This window comes from Anser cygnoides, chromosome 6 (assembly GCF_040182565.1).
Source record: "Anser cygnoides isolate HZ-2024a breed goose chromosome 6, Taihu_goose_T2T_genome, whole genome shotgun sequence".
In the NCBI taxonomy this organism is placed as follows: domain Eukaryota; kingdom Metazoa; phylum Chordata; class Aves; order Anseriformes; family Anatidae; genus Anser; species Anser cygnoides.
The window spans coordinates 9,741,317-9,764,079 of record NC_089878.1 but is presented as its reverse complement, the minus strand read 5'-3'; the positions used below and the strand labels follow the sequence as shown (position 1 = coordinate 9,764,079).

General features: G+C 42.2%; 1 protein-coding gene across 23 annotated transcripts in view; it reads left to right on the top strand.

Moving 5' to 3' along the window:
• Positions 1–22,763, top strand: part of IKZF2 (IKAROS family zinc finger 2) — a 116,202-nt gene that overhangs the window by 81,544 nt on the left and 11,895 nt on the right. For 21 of the 23 annotated variants that reach the window (XM_066999156.1, XM_066999152.1, XM_066999157.1 and 18 more), the window contains 2 exons: positions 11,127–11,264; positions 18,635–18,778. In XM_066999156.1, the coding sequence (XP_066855257.1) occupies positions 11,127–11,264; positions 18,635–18,778 (282 nt within the window). The remainder of the gene's footprint in view (positions 1–11,126; positions 11,265–18,634; positions 18,779–22,763) is intronic. The other 2 variants (XM_048058361.2, XM_048058360.2) reach the window with 1 other exon arrangement.

The window sequence follows — 22,763 nt, the reverse complement described above, 5'->3', positions numbered from 1 at the left end:
AGATGTCCTAAATTCCCATTCCCTTACTCTGTTACAAGGCTCTCCACACACCAAGGAAAAAAATAATAGATGTAAGAAAATGAGAAAAAATTTTCTTCCAGGTATTGTGCAATAAGAAGTTTTATACCCTTTCATTCTTGCTTCGGATTTCTCAGAGAAATCGCTTGTTTTGAATAGTGTAGTGGAGCCATCAGTATGAGTTTTTTTCCTTTCATCAAAGAATGCAATTAAATGTATTCAGAGTTTCCTAAACTCCCTGTTTTTACAGGAAACCTTTTTAAAGCATTTCTGGATGTTTAGAGAGCTGTGTCTTGTGTTCTCCAGCTTTTCTGTCTACTTTCAGCCCAAGTAGATGCTTTTGCTTTCATTCTTTTCTTTTACTTTATTTTGGTTTAATTTCACACCCATATTTAATTTCCTTTCATTTTGCCTGCCTTTCTTTCAGCCAGGATACAGTTTCTGAATCTATCCAGGGCTTGTATTGCAAAACTAATCACACCAAAAAAGAAACACCCTAAAACCCCAAATCTTTCCTTTCTTCCTCTCCCTCCTTTCTCATTCTCTCAGCTGACCAAACCTAAAAAAAAAAATCAAGGGGAACTGCAAGTGCTCTGGAACTGTCATTATTTATTTTTTCTGCTACAAAAAAAAAGTCTAGGGAAGATATCAAGACTAACAGGAATTGCTGGATTTTAATACCCAAAAGAGATTAATGTAACTTCGATGTCAGATGTAGACACTTGATGTATAGAGGTTTGCAGTAGAACAGAAACTGTCCAGAAGCCTCAGTTCATTTCTCAGCTAAAAGATCCATTGTCTTTTAAAAGATATTTTACTTTTAATATTTTTTGTGCTGAGAATTGTTCCCATAAAGAAATGATCCTAATTTTCCCCCCTTCTAAATGCTGTGACTTGGAATGTGGAGCAGTGAACACCACAAGTGTCAGCACAATTCCAGATCTCTGTGGTGGTGGCAAGCATGGTGGGAGAGGAGCTGTCTGTCCAGCCCTCATGGCATTGAACTCCTTTGCCTTAATGAAGCTGGAGTAAGTGTTCTGGGTGTCGGAAAAGTTTTTGAGAGCAGTGAGCTGGAAGAGCCTTTAGCATGTGGTTTTCAGCACTATGCAGCACAGCTGGGCTTAGCACTGTCTGTTTTAGGAAAGTCTCACCCCCCTATTTTAAGCTTCTCTGTAATGCTAGTGTTAAATATATATGTTGTCAGGCACGTTGGCAGAGAGCAACACGAGCAGGTAGGAAAGCTGCATAGGTAAAAGGAGTCGGTCGGCTCATCTTCGGTTTGCCCTCATTTGACATCTGTGCTAGAGATGACAAAACCTCTGAACAGCAGATCTTTACAGGACTAACACAGTGGCACTGGTTCTTGGGCAACGGGGAAAGTATGACTAAAAATCTTCACGTCCCAAAGGAACCCATTAGTTTTGCTGCCTGACCTGTTTTTTGGAAGCAAGGTTCATTTCTTTGCTGGTCTTGATCAAAATAAGTGAAAACTCCCAGCTTCAATGGCTGGGAAAAGCAGAGGAGCTGTCAGTATTATTCCTCCCTTGTCACTATTATGTTCACAACAGCTTGCTGTTAATGGTCTGCTTCCAAGGCTCTGGTTATGGCATTGACTAGAAAAGAGAAAACTTAAGGAAAATGGGAAGTTGTTCTTCCTATATCCTAATATCAGACACAAAACTAAAAGTCTAAAAGAAATAGATTTCTCCTGTGCAGGAATGTATAGGTGGAAGTCATTGCCATGGGATGAGGAGTTGGCTAGAGTTGAGGGCTTGTTTGGTGGTTTTGTGCAGGAAAAAAACTCTAGTGCTATAGTGAAAGTTAGATGTCGTGTATTCCCTATCTCTTTGTACGGTATAGAATAACCGGTAACAGTATGTTTGGCACTGCTTGCTTCAAATAATTTATAGGTTGTGTTGACTTTACAGTCAAATGCTAAAGGGCTTCTGCAAGATATGCAAAGGGGCTGCACTTGTAACAACTATAAACTGTAAGCAGCTGATGTAAATTGGCTTCAGGGAATCACTTCCATTTACACCACCTATAAATCTAGCCCAACGTCTATGCTTGTTTTCCCCAAAGGGGGGGGGGGGGGGGACAACAAACCAAACGAGCGCTTCTCGAGGGAGTGTTTGTCCAGCAGCATTCCTGCTCCGAAGTGAGGCATCCCCACCCTGTGTTGCATGTGCGAGCTGCTCCTCTCCCCTCGGAGCCGTCCACTGCCGAGCATGACTCGCGGTGACGTCTGGGTCCCCCTCCTTCGGCTCCCGCTTCGCTGTGCCGCTGATGGGAGCAGACAGGACAGAGAACAACAGACCCACCTAAACTTGTTCTCTTTTTTTTTTTTTTTCCTATTTGCTGTGTCGCTGGAGCAGGTTGAACTGAAGAGAGCGTATTTTGGAAGGCTTTTGTTGCGTAAACGGATTAACACTCTGCATATCAAGTCAACTTTAACATAATGTTAAAGGTCTGAAGCAGAGTGGAAAGTACCGAGCCCATAAATGCAGTTAAGATGTAACCCCCATCCTACTTCCACCCACATCCAGATAGAGAGGAAGGCTCCTGTCCTGAACAGACCATCAAACTTGAGGAGTCCCCTCTCATATTTTTTGCATGGCCTCTCCCCTGTAGAAGTAAGCTGCAGCAAACCTCGTTGCCTTTAAGCAATTTTGAAGCTGGCAAGGTGATAAAAAACATCCAGTTATTTGTGGACTTCCTGGTTTTTGCTATTTATCTCACCGCCACGCTGCTGTTTCAACACAGGCTCTTTTTAATAGTGTTTAACCATTTCAGAGTTGCTATAAAACTCCTGGGGACACCCTCACCCAGTGCCAGGGGTGCCCAAGGGACTGGGACATGCTGGTAGGGCATGAGGACAGGGGGCTCGTAGAGCATCAGCGCTGAGATTCCCAAATGAAGGGGGGACCTTAGAGCTCCATTGCCATTAATAGCAACTGAAAAAGTTGGGTCCTTTCTGCCAGCTCTGAAGCTCTTATTTTGAAGGTAAGAGAGGTAAGCCAAGAGAAATATGTGAAGAGAGCTGCTATCTGTTGCAATAGATATTTTATGGGACATGAATTCAGAGCAAGTAACTGTGGATTACATCCTTTTCAGAACTTAGTACAACCCTGATGTCCTTATCTGTGTTTTCCTTGATTTACTGTGTAATTTATTTACATGGTTTCACTTAGACAAATAGACCTTTCTTCTGTTTTCATACATACATTTACATAGATGCAGCATACAAACCTGCAAAGTAAACCATTTGTCTTGTGCGTTGCAGAGGGAGAAAATGGGGTGCAAGCTTTTTGCTTTTCTGGTTTTGATTGATTTAATGGGTGCTGAGAGACTGTGACAGGAGCCCTGTAAGTGTCTGGATGGCTAGGGAGATTTCAGTAATTGTGATGGTGCCAATGGAACAGGAGTTTGTTTGTTTGTTTGTTAAACTCCTGGCACAAAAAATGCTGCCTACTTATTTATAACCCTGGTGGCAGATTGGAACATTGTTTTATCTGTAAAACTGTGTAGATCAGTTAATAAATAAACACAATCTGATGAATCAGATTAAACAGTAGAGCCAATAACCGCCAGTAGCTGTGAGATAAATGGCAATGAACTAGTGAAGTAATAAAAAAAAGCTGCAGACAGAACCGTCCTGAAGGTACAAATAAGGACCCCGATGCCGTAGCTGTCGGGCACTGATTTACACCACGTTCAGGCCAGTGTGCATTACACTTAGAGGAGGTATAGTTGCTTGAAAGTTTGCACTGACTAGTGTATTTGCTTGTCCTCTGCACATGCTTTCTTGGGTCCCTTCTAGACAAAATGTAGCACGGATGAAGTCTTTGGAGTTTATATGTAATCGGATGTTTAACGCTGCTCGCCACAGAAGATTGAGGAAGAGCTGGATGGCAGCGCAGCACTGCACTGCTAGCCACTTGCTTTACAATACCATAAACAACTGGCAGGTAGGTGCAGGTGTCAAGCCGCTGTTTTATGCCCCGGAGATATTTATAGGAAAGGCAGGCATGCCTAGAAAACAAAGGGTGTGTAGGTGTAATGTTTTGCCATTGTTTTACTGCATGCTGACGTACTACAAGCATCCAGTGGTGTTACACTGCTAGCTGGCTTGGGCTGTCGTAATAGTACGTGGTGGCTGTCGGCAGAAATAACTTACCCTTGGCTGCTACTGTGCAGAAATGCAGGACGAGCTGTTTTTTAGTCGCTGGGAGGCTCACAAAATCTTAAACAGCCACATATATATCAATAGGCAATTGACAATAATCTTTACTAAGAGGTATTGGGCCGTGAGGTTGTGAAGTGAGTCAAATGCACTATTTCAGGTGCCAAGTCAGGAAGGTACGAGTTGCTTAATGGTGTGTGTGGAGGCTTCACCTGTTGTCCTGCTGCATTTTATTTCTTGAACTTGTTGAGGCTTCCAGAGTATCCCGAAATGTTTGTAAGTGCAGATCTATCTCTATGGTCTCTCCTCTACTGCATGACTTGGCGAACCTGTCTGTTAGCACGTCCTCACAAACCTTGATACTTGGCCCAAAATACAATACAAAGTGCTTAGCAAACAGAGATGTCAGAACTCCATGAGATCCAGAATGGATTCTGCATCTCATTTAGAACAGTGAGTCTTTAAGAGATAAAGCTTTCTTCTCTTTCCAGAAGTCAAAAAAGCAAAAAATCAGGATTGAACTTCACCAGCTGTTGAAGGTGGGGAATAGCTGGAAGAAGCAACCCCTGTAGTGTTACCTGTAATCAAGTTATTGTTATGTTTTGTCTTTCTTCCCTTCCCCACCCATCACACAATAGGAGGAGGCTTCCTTCCAGTGGATCTACAGTTTATTAGTAAGCAGGGCTTTAATTCTGAGCCATGATAAGGCAAAATATCTCTGCATTTAGCTGCCACTCAGGTGCTGAGACAGCGACACGTACTGCAGGATTTGCTTCCTGTTTGGACTGACAAGCATTAAAAGGTTAAAGCAAAGTTTTCGTAGTATGAATAGAGATCGGGTTCTTTCTGAAAGTCAGGCTGCGTTAAGATGTCACAAGTTGAGTGCTCAGAAGTGGAGGTACCTGACACTGTCTCAAGTCTGTGTGCTCTGGCAGCCTGCAGACTTGTGTTAGATGTTTACATGTTGTGACTTCTGCGTGCAGGTTGTCTTGGACAATCTTGGTTTAGTTGTGGGACTTGCTGTTATTTCTGAACTTGGGTATAGACTGATTATTTTGTGTCTGTACGTTAAAAAAAACACACAACAACAAAAAAAACCAACAAAACAAAGAGCCCCTATGAATTTCAATGAACACATTTACAGTCATTAGGCACAGCAGTGAGATACAGCATTGGAGTGGGAGGCAGTTTCCTTTGTAAAGCTACGTGCTGCTCAGAGCCAGCACAGGCTAACGTCTCACTTTATTTTTTCTGATTAGTTCAAGGGTCTATTCCTCATGTAAATGTTTTTGTGTGCCAAGCTTTGGGATGGGCACCTCTAGAAAAGCTAAGGTGCACTGTTTCATTACAGCTGTGACCCAGGGGACCAGTTGTTGCTGTGCGTCTGCTGCCTCAGTCCTCTTGCCAGCACCTTAGTACTACCCCAGCACTTTTTTTTTTTTGTCGTCTGTGGTGGTAAAAGTCACCAAGCTAAATAGCATTTTACATTTCTCCAGGCTGACCATTTCACAGCCCAAAAGGACACCATGCTTGCAAATTGCCTAATATGCCACCTACTTTTTTCTCTGATTTGATTTTCTTATTCCCACTTGATCCTCTACTCCGTGCTATCCTAAATATCTCCTCCTGCTCTTTAATGTTCACTCCCATATCTAATAAAATCAGTGTATTATTAAGTCTTTAATTTCTCAGTAGAGATATGGGCCATATTTTCCTGTGTCTACCTACTTGTATGAGCTCCAACGAATTATCCTCTGTGCATCTTGCAAAGTGCCTGAATTCATTTACATGCTGCAAAGAAGGGAATTATTGCCTTAATCATACGTATGAATAATTGAAGCACGGGAAATCAGTGTAACTTGCCTGCAGTCACAAAATTTGTAGCCTAAGAATTGAACCCTAGGCTCCCTAGTCCCAACCCAGTGCCTTAATCATATTTCCTACTGCTGTGTTAAAACTGCTCTTGGTATGGAGAGTCCCACTGAAGACTGCTTTGTGGTAGGTAGTGAATATCTGCAGAGCATCTCCCCTGTCCCAGGCAGCTTCCAGATATAGGGAAGAAAGGAGAATTAATTAATTAATATTGGTTATGGTTGTGACAGTGGATTCTACAGCCTCGCTCTTGTGTGTCTTAGCCCCAAAGAACATTTAAACTTCTTTGAAGCTGCTTCAGAAAGCTTCTTTTGGGGAATATGGAGGTTTTTTCCAGCCCTGAGGTGTTAGGGGCCGAGTGGGAGTTCAGATTTTATAGACCTGAGTCACGCTGGGTGTGCTGCCATCAGGAGGGCTCCATCAGGTGCAAAGATGGACACTTAATCCAGAAAACTGGCTTTCCTTCTGAGAAAATAGTTGGAAAATGCTGATACAAAGCTTAGTGTAAAGGCTAGAAGATGCTTTAACAGCCCTTGAATTGGGCTGACCCACACAAGACAGCCGTAGTAACGCATTTCCCTACACGAGCAGGTACTATTAGTGATTGAGCTGTTGCAGGGACTCGGGACGCGGACAGACGGACAGGAAGGAATCCTGCTCCACACTGCTGCAGAAAAGCATGTGATACCCAAAACAGGGGAATGTGGGAGTACTTAATCCTGGCTTTTGAAACCAGTGAATGTTTTGTCACTGGTGTTAATGAAGGCAGGGTTTTAGCTTAGTGAACCTGTTCCGTAAGCCTTTTTCATGTTGTGTGCTCATGGCAAGGTATTACCTGGGATGCCTTGTTATTTCCCTTTGACTTACTTTATATTCTGCTATGTGCTCCCATCTCTTTTGAGAACAAAAAGCTGCACAAATGCCTTACGGGCTCTTCTTCTTTCGCTGACCTTTTTTTATGACTTAAAAGCAGTTTCCCTAGGCCCAAGTCTGCTTTCTGTCTTGAATATTGACCTGAGAGTTGCACCATCTCGTTGTCACTGCTTGAAGACTTCTCAGCTATCAAAGTTCACCCACAGGACTCAAAGTATTCCTAACTCATGAGCACTTTGCCTGTTGCATCCTACTCCTCCTCTTCCCCCTCCTCTCTGCACACGAACATTTTAATTTCACAAGCAAACTCGGTTGCTCTGTGAATTTCAGCGAGTGGTTTACCTGTTTCATGGTAAAAATTCTACTTCAAATTGAAATATCTTTTTTCACTGTGACTGTCATAATATTTTCCACTTGAGGCTGAGACTCCACTGTGGGTTTTCTGTGCCACATTGTCATCTGTATGAATCTGAGCTTAAATGCATGGAAACTCTGACATTTAAGAAAGAAATACGAAGTGTGTTTTTTGTATTCTTAAGTCAGCTGTTTCATAGATATGGCCGCTGGGTTTTGCCCGGTGCCCTGGTCTTTCCCAGTTCAACAACAAATCGAAGGTTTCTCAAGATTTTTGGGGTTGTTTGCCTTCGCTGTATTGTGTCATTTTTATGAGAATGAGTGATGGTAATTTTTTATCTGATTACTTACCCTGAAAAGGTAGTATAGGAACAATTACCCCAAACCAGGAATTTCCGAACTGCGTTTGCCGGCGTGCCACTGCCATTGGCAGCAGCGGTGATGTCCAGCACCGAACATCATGTCCAGGCACCAGGGTCCTCAGTCAGGAGCTAGAGGAGGCAACTTGGTACCAAGCAAGCCAAACAAAACGTTGCCTGGCTCCATAAAGAGACGGTTGAAAGAGCTGCCTTCGGTGGGGCTCAGGGAGGTTTTTGGTAGGCTTTGAGGAACTCTTTGCCTTCAAGGCAGTGGCCCAAAGACCAGGACCCCCTGAGCCCAGTAGCATAAGCATTATGTTCCGGGGGCAACTCATGCCCATTAACATTTACTTACTATATAATATATGATAAAGGCTGAAGACTCTCTTGACAGCTATGTGGTTTCATTTGGTGGTTTGTTACGTGGAACAAAATACACTTCTTCTTGTTGTTGTTGAGGAGATCACCAGAACTGAATTCTCTAATAAGCTTTTACAGCTTTCTGTTGGGTAACACAAAATATGGAAAAATGTACACCCACTGGCAAAGTTCATATTCACAAACGTATTTTTTGTCATGAGCTGCTTTGATGAGAGTATGAGGGGAAATTTGCAGCTATTTCAATGTCTTGGCATTTGTCACAACGACCAGGTTCCTAAAATCTAGACCGCAATTGCTTCCACTGCTAGCCGCGCTTCTTACCAACTGGATTGCGAGTGTAGCTGGTGACAAAAGCTACTGCTACCCAAACCTACTCTGTTGTGATCTGTCTTGATCAAGTGTACCATGGCCCAAGTTGCAGTCGCTTTGTGTAATTTTATAGTATAAATCACATTTTGCCCTGTGTCACTTGCGGTGCTATGGTGTGATTGCATCTATAGAGCCGGGGGAGCCTGGGGACCAACTTGGCAAGTGAACCCAAGGGAGTTATATTCAAGTCTACTGAACTGGAATGCACAAACTTCGCTCTTCCCTGTTGTGTTTGAGCAACTTCCAGTTGTGTATTAGGCAACATGACTAATATTTGTCACATGTTGTTTATTCTCTTATCTTCTCCCCAGAGGAAGGAGCTTGTGTGCTGGAGTATTTCTTTCCTTGGGGAGTTACGTTCCTCAAATCCCATATTGCATGTAGAAATCTTGCCTTTATCATTAGCTTTTATCTTCTCCTATGAACCTTGAAATTTGATGGAATTTGGGTGGCTGGCTCTCCCAGATACCACTGGAAAAGCTCAGTGTTGTTGTCTGTGAACAGTTTGTGAAATGGTTGCAAGGCAAGGAACAGAAATTTGAAGAGGTAGAATATCAGCTTTTTTTTTTTTTACATTGAATCAATTTTTTTGTACTGCAAGCTTGCAGGAGAATATGTTTCTCTGTGCTAAGTGATCATATGTTTAATTAACAGCAGCTACCTCTGGAATAACTGAAAGCAATCATCCATTTCCCTTGCGTCTTACAGTTTATCTAAGTTGTTTGAGAACCTGGTGTAGCCGAACTGGGTGGGCTAATTCAGCCCTGCTTCAGCTCTGTTAACTTAATCCCTCCAACTGCTTTAAATTTCTTGATTAGACATTAAGCTAGCTTCTAATAAAGGCATCAGACCGACGGACGTTAAAGCCATCTAGATGCATGACGAAACATTTTAATTGTGATGATGAAAGTTTTCCCATTCCAGGGCACTACTGGTACGTTATCCTGAAGGTGCCTGCAGGATGAGACAGATGGTTTGCATTTAAGAGCTGAGGCTCGATCCAGAACTTGTTCACATCAAAGGCAATTACTCTGGGAATGATAACGAGCCTTGCATCCTTGGCCTCAGCTGAGTTTCCCAGTAACAATACCAGTTAGGGCAACAATGTGAGAAAAATATGAAAAAACTGTTTTGGTCTGAGACACATTGCTTCCATGAGGATGAACTTTATCTCCAAATAAAGAGAGAGAAATCCACAGTTTGGCTGCTTATTAAAAGCTGCTTTTTCTCCCCCGGGGGGGGGGGGGATAATTTCCCTGCCTCTGGGTCTTCCGTGTTGAGGGCTTCAGCCCCACCTCAAGAAGTTGCCTGTGTGACTTGTTGTTGGTCATGGATGTCCTCCCACCGTGTCCCCTGCAGCTCCCATCCCAGCAGGGAAGCACCCCCAAGCTTTTTGGGTTGGAAGCCCATGGAGAGCAGCGTGGAGGGGTAACGGAGTCAGCTTTTGGCTGGGTTGGAGGTTCTGGGACCGGTGTTAGTCCCGTCGTGCCACCATGTCCCACAGCAGGAGGAAGGGACCGGCAGCCCTCCATGACGGTGCCTCTTGGCTGCCGTCAGTGCAGCTTGGGTTTCATTAAGTAAATGACAGCGAAAAGCTTTCAGGACTGGGACAAACCCCAGTAGGAACATGTACAGTATCCAGCAGAGGATATTCTCAATTTCTTTGGCTAGCAACTGAAGTTCTTAGCGAAGACTTGCAAAACTCTGTGAGAAGTTTGACTTTCCCCATCCCTCAGGCAGCTCTGAAAACCTCAGCCTGTGGTGTTTTACTGGACTTGCAGCGCTGACTTAATAGCTCTTTAGTTATTAGAGAATAAATACTTGTGTTCTACGAGTTGGAATTATATTAAAAACCTTTATTAGCATGGCTTGGCAAACTACACTTCTGGCTAGCTTTCTGGCCTTGGGTTAGGCCATTCTTGTGGTTACTTAATGACATGCTATGAAAGGGATATACTTTATGGGGATCTGGTGCCAGGTTTTGCATGTATTAAGAGGCATTTGCCATTTAGTCATATTGCTGCTGAGTGAAACACACACACAAAAGAATTGGAGTTATGTCTTGCGTTCATCTGGCTCAATTTTTGTTGTACTCGGCCTTTTTTTAATATTATCCGGTCTCTGTGAATTACTGGTGACAGCTCAGCCCTGGCGTGTAACGGAGGCCGTTACCAACGTTACTTTCTGTTGTCTCTTCTGTGTTCTTTTTTAAACCTTCCCCTGGTAATTTTGGCCAAGTTGTCTCAAAGAAAGAACCCCTCTGTGCCCCGCGATGGCTTCCCCTGGTTTGGAGCAGAATGAGGCCACTGGGGCAGCACGTTTTTGCGAGGGCAGCTGCTCGTACCGTGGGCAAAACATCTCAGAAGTCTCTTTCCCACGAGGCTTGGTGACACACGGGCAGCGCCGGGGTGTGATTCAGCTATTTGGTTTGCTTTCCCCTCTTGCAGTCTGTTTGTTTGCTTTGCGACCAGTGAGTTCGCCTCTTTTGGCTTCTGCCGATACCGGGTGTTAGTGTGAAAAACTGATGGGGCCAAGTACCCGGCAGGTGGGAGGAGGTGTGTGTGGTGGGAAAACAGGGCTGGGAAGAAGGCCTGGGACTTGAGTAACCTTTCTGAGGCGTCTTTCCATCTCGAGAGTGGGTTTGTTGCGAAGATGCGATGTCGATAGCAAAAGTGGGTTGCCATGGATTTGACCTGAAGCTCTCGTTCTTTCCGCAGTGGGGAAGCCTCACAAGTGCAACTACTGCGGCCGGAGCTACAAGCAGCGCAGTTCGCTGGAAGAGCACAAGGAACGCTGCCACAACTATCTGCAGAACGTCAGCATGGAGGCTGCCGGGCAGGTCATGAGTCACCACGGTGGGTGGAAACCGCGTTTTGAGGTCTCTTGGACTTGGAGCATCTCTCGTGGTTTTTTTTTCCATCTGTTTTTCTTCCTTCCTTTGCGCTTTGCATCGCTTCCATCTTATAGATTGCTTGCACTTGGATATGCAAGAGGAAAAAAGCTGGGCTAAAATCCTCACTCTGATTTAACAGCTATTTTTTGCTGGCTTTTTGTTGTTGCTTTGAAGTCAGTATTTCACTTTTTCAGTTGTACAAATATGCAGACTTCTAAGTGATCAAAGTCACCTGTGCAAAGTTACTGTAAAAACTAAGGCATGTATAAAATGTATGAATTCCCTTCCCCCCCGTTGTGATGGTGACTGGTAATTTTAAGAAGTAAGGATGGTGGAGGTATTCAGGGGTCATTATTTCCATTCCTTATAATAACATATTCCATCAAGGAAAAAAAAGGAGGGGGGAATTGGATGTAAAAACCTACAGAGCAGCATGGAAGTCAACAGTGTTGAAAGTAATTATATATAAAAAAAAAAATGTTTGTATGCATTTACATGTGTTGGTATTAATATGCTAACTAACACTACATGTGTTAATATACAGAAAGACTGAAGATTGCCAAAAAGATTGTTGAAAGCAAGAAATGTCAAACTCTGTGAATTTGTTTTCAGAAATTTCTGTAGCTGTTGGTATGGGTAATGAGCATAGCATCTCTGACTGCGGGGTTATACGTATATCTGTAGTGCTAAATAATAGTAGCTGTCCAAAAATTATCTTTTCATTCAAAATTAGTGTTTTGGAAATTGAACGTCTTTTTAACTTTTGAAGATTATCTTTATTTGGTACTGGAAGTATTTTAAATTTCTCACTTTGAAAGAAATATAAAAATGACATCCTTTTTTCATTTTGAGTAGAAAATACTATATACCTTAGAATATCAAAAAGCTAGACAGTAGGTAAATGAAAAAGGAGAAAACTTTTTTTTTCATTTTGCTTTTCATCGTTGAGTGTAGTCATCTGGCATCATCTGGAAATCAGGTAAAAGTTCTGAGAGGTAATTTCTAAAAAAACTAAAAAGACAAGCTGAAACAAAATCTGTTCAACGTTTCTAATGTTAGGTATTTTTTGGTGAAAATAATCACCAAAATATTTTAAAGAGTACCTTTCTGTGAAAATTTCAAATCTATAAAGGCATTCAAAATATATGCTGTACGTATACTCAAAATGTTCATACGGCTCTATTAAGTAAGTACCATCCTTTTATGTAGGCTGGGGACTAAAATCAACCTTTAAAATGTAATGGATGACTTCAAAGTCCTTGAAGGTAGTGATTATCTACTTTAGGCCTTACTTTATGCTTGTAAAAGTCAGTGGGAAGACTGATTTTAGGGCTCTACTATTTGGAGGGACCTGTTGCGCGCTTCATCTGTTAGACAGAGCACTTTAGGTGATAGAAGAAGTTTAGCCACCTACTCCATTCCCAACAAAATACATGCTCTTTGCTCTGCACGGGTCTGCCCGTCTTATTAACCAGCTAGGTGATGGTATCAGCCAGCCTTTTCTTAGGGAAATAACAGTCGATCAACAGCATTGCGACAGCCAGACTCTTTCAGAGATCACTTTATGGAGGTTCTGCCCAAATTCCACTCAACTTCTAGGTTTATCATTAAGTTATTTATTCAAAATGGGATTAATATTGTTGATGGTGTACTTCTGAGGAAATCTAAAGCTTTTTCCAAGCTGCTTAATGCTATGACAAGAGGGCTAAGTCCCTAACCTTGTCCACCCAGAGAAGCTGGTATGGCTGACCTTGCATTGATTTTTCCACCAGCTGAAGTTAAACCAGTGTGAACCCCATGTGGACAGTTATTTTATTTACAGCCTGACTGCCTTTGCTTGGGCTTAAAATAGAAGCGTTCACGCACATAGTTCACTTTTCTCAGAAAAATTAGCTTAAAACAGCACTTTGAATTCCACTAGTGCCTCTTTCTCCCTTTGGTAAACATGCCTAAAAGTCCCCTGGCGAACGTTTCAGGGATGTTTGATCCACACTTTGCATCATGCTGGTTAGAGAGGGCAGAGTGAGGATGGGCAGCGACAGGGAGCCGCAGATCTGGCTGGGCACTGGTAATAAATCTCACCTCGCGTCCCTGTATTCCCACCTGGGAAGCTCTGTGTGTGCCAGAGGGTTTTGAGCACCACACCGTACGGGTCTGTGGCCAAGTCCTTCCTCTGGGGAGTATAAAATCACCAGGGAATGACACACAAATGATTTCTCTGCTCTTTGTTTGAAGTTGGGTCTCAGTCTGACTCTGAAACATGCTTTAATTTCCTCCTCTCCTGTGTGTCACACGTTGAAAAGATATTCTTGAGGCTGAGTGAGGGTGTGCTTTAGAGATTTCAACCGTTCCTTTATTTTGCATCACAAGAGCATTAAGCTGGCCTTACTCTCTTTCCAAATTCTTTTGAAGAATCTTGTTTTTGCTGAGTGCTCTGAGCCCAGCTGGGAGCAGGACCTTCTGCAGCCACTTGCAGCGATTCCTAGAACTGGATTACCTGGATCTGTACGTTCACACCAGACTCCGAACGCATGTCAGTGTGATTCCTCTTCACGCCTTTAACACCATGAAGCACAGAATGGGTGAACTTGAGGATTTGCTCGTTCCTACCAGCATTCTGCTTTAAGGGTGCAGGTGGCAGTGCTGGGTCCCAACCATTTCAACCCATGTGTAACATCAGCTAAATTATTCTTGCAGAGATTAATTCCGATAGACTTGGGGCAGCCCCTTGAGAGTTCGGGGGTTTTTTTTCAAGCATTGTATTCTGCTTGGTCAAATTATAGGCACACTGCAAATATTTACTTTGATTTCAATTATCTTTGCCTTGCAGATGGCTAGATCACCTGACCAAAGCCACAAGGGGAAGCAAGAGGCAGTCAGAGAGGCTTAGTTTCAGCGTGTGGGTAGGAGTGTACAAATTTCTGGCACTGGGGCTCTCTCCATCCTTTTGCAGGGTGCCGGCTGCTTGCTGAGCTGCCCCTCCTCGTGGCTGGGTCCCAGTCCCAGCTCAGCACAGCAGCTCAGTCTCGTGCTGCCTGCTGCAAGAGAGCTCCCGTGACGTTGTCGGTGGCAATTCTCAGCTAAGCAGCTTTGGCTCTTGGGGTAGAAATTAGTCTGCAGTCTACTAGCTAGCGGTGTGTTGAGGGGTGACACAAGTGACAGTCTCTGAAGGCAAAGAATGTGATCTTTGCATGAACAACTATGGAAAAAAGGTGAATGCCAGCCGTGGTTTATATATGGTTTATATATTCTTCTTCATCTCTACAAAGGAAAAAGTCTAGGGAAATTCTTAAAGTGGAGAAGAATACTCTTTTTAGGAGAAGGAGAAAGGAGTTTAGCCGTAGGCTGTGAAAGGCTCAAAGGCCAGCTCCACATAAAACACACAATGGCTTTGTGTCCTTCCCTCTTACATACTTGCTTGAAATGTAGTTAAAATGCTAGTCCCACAGGATACTTCACACTAGGGTCCATGGGAATATTGCCTGTCATTTCTCAGTGCGTGCACACACACTTTTTAAAATAGCAATATTGTGAGCTTAAGAAAGGAAACTGAGGGTGGTGGGGTAATACTAATTTGTACCAGCTGAGACTTAGCCCAGTGTCTGTTGTCTGCACACAAAAATGTTTATCAGCAAAACACATGCTGGGTAAGTTTTGCCTTGTTTTTTCCCCTATTCTTTCCTCATTGGAAGAGCATGAACTTTTTTTTTAATAGTGTGTGTGGTTTCTTTTAAACGAGGAAGCAAAAACTAAAAAAAAAATCCTATTTGAGCACTACGACCATGAGACCAATCTCTTCAGGAAAATAAAGACTTTGTTCTGAAGACCATCCAGATTTGTGTATGGAGAGTTTGAGCTTAAAAACCCTGTTTGGTGTTAACTGCAGTTGAGGACATCAGCAGTGTCAGTGAACATTTGCACAGGCAGTCCAGGAGTGCCCCCTGATAATGGAAGAAGAACATCCTTTAACAGAAACAGACCCAGGCATGGGCGTTTCATGAACTAGACACTTCCTTTTTGGGATTAAAAAGCCCTCCTGAACTGAGACTGTAAGTTCACAGGATAAAATAAGTTGTGGTATCAAATGTAGTTATAACGTGTCAGCTGTTCTTCAGTAGCTCCCACTACTGCACAATTTATTGCAGAATAAATGTGTGCATGTGAGCTTCCATCACAGAGCAGCTGATCGGTGTTAACTGTTGCTTCTGTGGGATTGGTTTGATGCTTTTTTTTTTTCCTCCAAAAAATGGTGCAGGCTGGCCTGCTTGACCTTCATCTGTATATTTTGGAACTGAAATGAAAAGTAATGCATGTGGAATTGATAATGTGATCTTTAGCTTAACTCTTTGGGTTTCTAAGTTGTGACATCTCTCCTGTTTGGTCCAGGTTTGCATGTGCTTTAAATAGTTTTGGAAAGTAGCCTATTTCCATCTCTCCCGTCTTCCAGGAAATCTACATAACAAGATGCTTTCTGGTAACTTACTCCCATCCTAACACAAATATTGGTGTGATTGAGCGGTTCTGTTGCAAAAAAAAACGTGTCCTGGATTATAGAGTTGAGTTCTGAGGTGGGAAAAAGAGCTTGCAGGATCCAATACAGAAAAGAAAATGCTTTTACTGGTGATGCTTTTACTTTTAGAAGTCCTAGCAGAATTTTTGCCTGACTTAGAGAAGAGCAGATGTCTTTTTTAGCACTACTCATTTTTTGTGGAAGAAAGGTTTCAAATTCCATCTAGGAAATTTTGCACACATATGCCCAACAGTCAAATTATTCAATTATTAATCTTTATAAGACATACAAATGTCACTACATTTTGGGCTTAATCACATAGCGATGAAAGTAATTAGGAGGCTTTCAATTGATTTTGTGGGCATGCAGTCCTTCAAAGGCTGCAGGTCTTCATAGGAGGAATTTAGAGCCCTCTGCCCCTCCTTAGGTTCTCACCACAAGTCCTGTGCATCCCACAGGTAAGGGCTGGAAATCCTTGAAGTGGTCCTCGTGTACAAACCTATCCCATCACAGCGAGGACGGGTATTGCCACTGAACAGGAATCCAGGGTTTCACACGGAGCGTGTGTGCATCTGCATATGCTGATTTTTGTTAAGCCAAAAGGACAGTCAGACACCAGTTCCCAGTGGAAATCAGCAGATGTAATCACTCCTTTCTTACAAATCTCCCCAGTAAATACTTGAGTAGGTCTAGCGCGGAGAGCTGTGGCCCAAGCAGAGCGTTTACATAACCTTAAGAATTTAGCCATATCTATTATAATATTTCAGACCTCCCAGACTGCACTGGGTATTAATTAGGTCACTTGAACACTGCATCCCAGTTTGTTGCAACATTAGATTCATTTCATATTTGTGCTTTTTCTTCCTCTCTTTCACTGATGCCAGCAGGACTGCCTTGTAAATGAGAAACCATTGTGTTTCTCAGGGGGAGCATCCTGTACAAATAAAAAAGCAGCAGAGTAAATCATTTTATAGCATATGGGAGATTCTAAAACTCCAAGTACTCAGCTTTCCCTAGCAGCAGAGGCACAAATGGAATCAAATGAATAAATTGCCATGTTTTCTTATTATGAATGTCTGAACTGAGAAGTTCACCTGAGCAGATATTCTTGTTTTGTGATTGCCTGGTATTTGCTCTTCCTTACTAGAAAGAAGGCAAAGACAAGGCTTTTATCACCTCATTTTTCATATATTATGTGCTAGCAAACAGCTGCATGTTCAAGAACAGGCAAGTGATTATTCCCTATTAGGATCCTAAAGGCAGTCGAGTTCCAGGGGAGGAAAGCAGGCTGGCGGTGCTCGCTTATGGCACAGTCTCGGAGAAAAGGTAACTGTGAATGAGAAATGACATGCGAGGCTGCTGCAGAAACAGCAGGGAAGAGCTAACAGAAGATGTGGTGTGTTTTTACTACCTCTGCAAGAGCACCTGTGACTTCACTGGAAGTTTTACCTAATAGAGAGAATGTGATGGGATGTTCACAGCTTAGAAATAGGAACTCTTTGCCACATTATCCCAAATCCTATTTCTCTGCCATCCGTTCTTCTCACATAATTTTCTTATTATTATACCTTGACCTTCCTATTAGCACACAAACAGTAGTGGATGATCCTTCTCATGTTTCTCTTGCTACCTTCTGGAGATGAATGAGGAACAGTCAGGCCATGTATGAAATTCCTTGCTGCGGAGTGGTGGGAATAACTACACTTGACGTATATTGCGAATGGCTTGGGGTTTCTGAGTTTAATCCTCAGCATGTTACCACTGACTCTTCTGGTGTTTGTAAGAGGATGCTCAACAAAAACAATATTCTGTAGATATTTAGCGAACAGTATGTCAGCAAGTGACAAAACTAAAGTGCTGTTTGGACCCTAGCTTGGTTGGTAGCCCATAGAATTCCTGTACTTTTTTTTGCACTAGCACTTTATTTTCTAACCCAGCAAGCACTGAGGAGTGAAATGAGGAGACAGAAGAGGTCATTAATTTCTTGTTATTGTTTCAAAGACAATATATGAGTGTTCCCCTAGCACAGGTAGCACAGGGATGCTCTCTGCTGGTCCCAAACAGCAAGAAGACAGATTAAGAAGAGTTGCATTTACCAGCTGTTAGGTCTGCATGTGAAGGGGAAAATGTTAGTTCAAGAACTTGTTAGTTTCTTTCACTGGTTCTAGAGGAAATCTCCATATAACTTTAATCCTATAATTTCAGTATACTGTTTGGTGAATTTTTGGTGTCATGTGTAGAAAAAGGGAAACACACCTTAAACATTGTTCATTCTGTAAGCCTTTGTCTTGGGGAGTGCAAAGCCAGGCCCAGGAAACTCATATCACTAACACCTTGTATGTTTTCTAGTCATTGAGATTAGCGCGATAAGGAAATAAGATGGGTAAACATGGCACGTGATAAGCTTGATGTTAAGTGAATGCATGAAGAACGTTACCAGTGTACCTTTAAGGTTGTCATGGGACCATATTGGAGGGAGAATAACAGAAAATGGGATCTGCAGAGGGAGTTTTCAAAAATGCCGTGCACCATTAGCTTTCTTCCCACCTCGCTGGGGATCTTCGGTATTCAGAACAAAATGAGTTCTTTAATAAATGCTTAAAGCCGGGCTTCTGCAAAATAAGATGGTCCCAAAGACAGGGAATTGAAAAGCGTGGCTCTGACTGCTCAAGGGTGAATGCTGTCTTGATGCCCGTTGTGTTCTTGCACTTTGCTTTGTTTTGCATTGCACTTGTTGCGCGATCAACAAGGCTCAAATGATTTGTTGTCGTCTGTGAAGTGTAGACCAGACTTGTCTGATACGATTTTTTGGTTTTATGTAGTACCTCCTATGGAAGATTGTAAGGAACAAGAGCCTGTGATGGACAACAATATTTCTCTGGTGCCTTTTGAGAGACCTGCTGTTATAGAGAAGCTGACAAGCAACATGGGAAAGCGTAAAAGCTCCACCCCACAGAAGTTTGTGGGTAAGCTTGAGATACGCCTTTTATTATTTTTAGCCTGTAGGTATAGGTTGCTTGTAACTTGTGAACGATAGCCAAAAGAACAAGGGAAAAGTAGCACTCTCAGGACTTGGATGTGATGGAGCAGGGCAACAGCTAATATGGTTAAATCACAGCAAGAAATTATGCAAACAATGGTATTAGTTTTGCCAACCCAGGCTATTCAAAATTGAGGTCCCCATAATCACGAAAATGGCTTAGAAGATCTTGAGCTTTCCCCTGTGCCTCAAGTCCGTTTTTTTAAATGGTTCTCTGGCCCTTTGTCTTTTTGACAAAGACTTGTCATCTTTCCCTCTCTTCACCCCAGCAAGTAAAATATAAAACTCATATAATTATCCATCTACGTATGTGTGTGTTTAAAAAAAAAATATATATATATATATGTTATCACAAGACTTGTAACTTGTATTAAATTCCTGAGAGTTGGCAACAACTGGTCTGATAATATCAGCAGGAGGAAGGAAAATCACATCACTTGTATTGGAAGAAGTGCTTGCTCCAAGTGCAGTGTTCTGCACCCAATAAACTTAATTCATGAATATAAAACAGCATTGGATTACTTTTGGTTACCAAATTTAGAATCCTAGCCCAAAAATTTGTATTTTGCTTTGTATCTTTACATCTTAAAATTGTTCTGCTAGTAACAGGAGACAGTATTGACTATTTTACTTGAGGTCCAGCTAAAGGTGATTTTCACAGCTATTGAGGCAGTGTTAAACTACTTAGGAGGGGAGGTAGGACAGAGAATTATTTGGGGTAAGTGTATGCTGCTAGATTCTGACCTAATGTAATGTGTGTTTTCCACACTCACTCCCTGTAAGGACAGTCATACAGATTTTAAGGGTGTCAAATACTCATTGTGCCTACTGTGAGGACACTTATGGAGAGAGGATCCAGAGGGCTGTAGGCAATTAAGACAGCAATTTGGAAAAGTCAGTGCCCCTCAGCTAAATGGAGATTCGGATGGATTTGTTAAATCACCACTGAGGGTGATGTTAAGCTAACCCACGTGGTTTTGAATTGTAGGGGGCTAACAGCATGCAGCTTCTCACCTGAGGGGTGCTGACATACTGACCTGGCTGCTCTCGGTCATCTGACCATGCCCAAATACCAGTTTGAGGCTTCTTCTGTGCACTGATTAAAAATTTTCATGTCCTTTCTTTTCCTTCTAAGCCCAGGTTAGGTCAGGAACAATTCAACCCACACAAGAAATGCTAGGAGGGTTAGGAGGGTTCAGGTTTTTTTTTCTATATTGTTATTAGTCCTCCTGAGATAAAAGCTTAATTCTTATTTTATTGTCTTTGAGTGCTCTGAAATGAGTTACTGTACAGCTAGTAAGAACTGGAGGATGGTTTAATCTACTGCTGTGGCACTAGTTAAGGTTGAAAAGGGTGACAATAGGAGCGGGGCTCTATGCTGACAAGCCAAATCCAGCTATATGATACAGTAAACATAGCTCCATCGTAACAGATCTCCTTAGTGTTGTCTCAGTAAGTGCTGTGCTTTCCTGCACATTGTGATCAACAGTGAAATAGTTATCCATGCCGACTTTAAATTGGTGTACTAGACATCAGACCCATTACAGCCTTGGAAGAAGGGCAGTTCGCACCTCTCACTCTTGCCTTTTTTTCCCCTTTTTTTCCCCTCAAGTTGTCCACAGATGTAGACATAATTGTATTTGTAACACCTCTTAAAGGTTACCTTTTCAGGGGCTACAGAATTCATCTGGGAGGACTAGAGACCTCTCTCCCTTCCCCCTTAAATTTTGGAGTAGCTATGCTGCTGTCAGAAGCAGCATAGTTTTACTTGTTAAAGTAAAACTTTACCAATGTCCTTCACAACTGAGGATGGTATAAATGCCATCAATTTTTGGAAACTGTAGATGATGACCTCTTTTTTTAGACCAGGAAGGTTATTTTATTTGTCCACTCACGTGCATTTGGCCATATGTTGTTACTGTCTTAAAAGGCAAACTTATTGCTTGGAAATCCTTGTGTGAGATATGCTAAAACTTTTCATTATTCTCTTCAGTAGGGTATATTTCTTTGTTTTAAGATGAACCTGTTTCATTTACAGGCATAACAGATGACTTTGTCATTCTATTTTTCTGAGGCTAGGAACTTGGGGTTTCACATGGCATGCAGCTTTTTATCCAGATTCAGCTCTAGGGGGAAAAGTGTCCTCTTTCATATTTACTGTATTGTATTTTTCTGCCATTTCTAATCTTTCCTGGCAGCACTGTCTGAGCTGAAAACCAGCAGTCTCTCTGCTTTGCTACCTTTGTTTTTCACCATGACCTCACTTTTCTTCCCGTTTTCTCCCCAATGAAATATTGTTCAACTCTATCAGGAAGAACTTGTAATGGTTCTCTTGCTTGCAGGAAATTTTCCTGTGCATACTGCAAGTATGGCACTTGTCCAAAACAACTTAATGGTGTTTATGAGAAGGTCATGTAAGCGTAAGCTCAAATCTTTGCATGCTACATCTATCAATGCTTTACTGCTCTTTCTGATCAGCAGTCTCCAAGGGACCTTGGTTATGGACCACAGTCTCTACTCTTGGCTGAAATTTCGGGAGGAGAGGAAGCAGCATACAGCAAAGAGAGTTAATTTCTGATTGAGGAACTTGGTTATATATCTGTCACTGAGGTACTAGTCCTGCTAGCTCTGTTGAGATAGTGGAGGCAGAAATATAACTTAAGATACACAGGAGTCTGAATACTTTTTGCCTCTTTCAATAGAGAAGCAGGCGTTTAAAGCTATCTTCAAGCTGATCACATGAAGCAGATTCACATATTCTTAATTTGAATGTTGTACTCACAGTCCCAGACTGTCATTGAGGTTAAGAACTTGGCAGGATACAAAAGAAGACATTTATACATCTTACGATAAGACCACAGTTGTTATAGTAAGAATTAAAAATGTGCAGGCATCTCAGAACAGATGAAGACCAACCTGCTTCAAAGTTGGTCAGCTTCTAGTTAATGGGGGTCAGGAAGAAATGTACCCAGTGGTAAATTCTGTATCTGATTTCTCCAAGGTTTCTTACAGCTTTCTCCAAAGTGTCTGAAATTACAGTTGCTGTAGATACTTGACAAAATGGACTGCAGGTACACAGGACTGTGTTCTTTGATCTAGCTTCCCATATCTGTTTTGTGGGGTTTTTTTTTTTGGATGTCATATGATAAGATGACCACAGTGGAGAATTTCTTCTTCCATTTCAGTAATGTAAGGTAAGAATGCGTAGAATTTGAGCATAGTTTTGAAGAAATTAAAAATGATGAATCTGATTAGTTAGTTTTAAGTCCAGATTTGGCTAAAGAGGAGCTGAAATAGAAAACCATGTTGGATTGGTTTATTAATGTTTCTTCTGAGCTCTGTGTTTTATGCCCCCTTCTTCCCATGTTAGCATTTATTTTACTGTTGTGTGTCACATGCCATTTTTAAGGCTCTGACATCTTTGGAGCATAATTAAAGGAATGAATAATTCAGATCACTGGCAACTTACTATTTTCTCTACTCTGCTGTCTGGTGGAGTCGCTAAATATGGAAGGTAAAAGGAATCAAAATAAGGTCTGCATTGTTCATCCAAGTTGTCCATAAAGGACAGGTGCTATTTCTTGATCTATCTGGCTTTCAAAGGACTGACAGCGTGTTTGGAGACTGGATCATACCCTTTTTCACCAGATCCAATTCCTTATTCAAACACAGGAGCGATACAGTTGGCCTGAGTGGGTGTCAGAGTGCAGTAGACTCTTCCATTTCCTTTTCTTTCTCTCACTGTGCCAGAGGTATCCCACATCTCCTGCAACTCTCCTCCAGTCACACTTTGGCCCTACCTGGGAAGTAGCTGCTCAGTTTTGAGTGGGACTGTACCCACCTCCCATCAAAGAGTCATCCATCCTATCTGTGGCAGGACAGCCGTAACTGACAGCAAGACAGAAATGCTA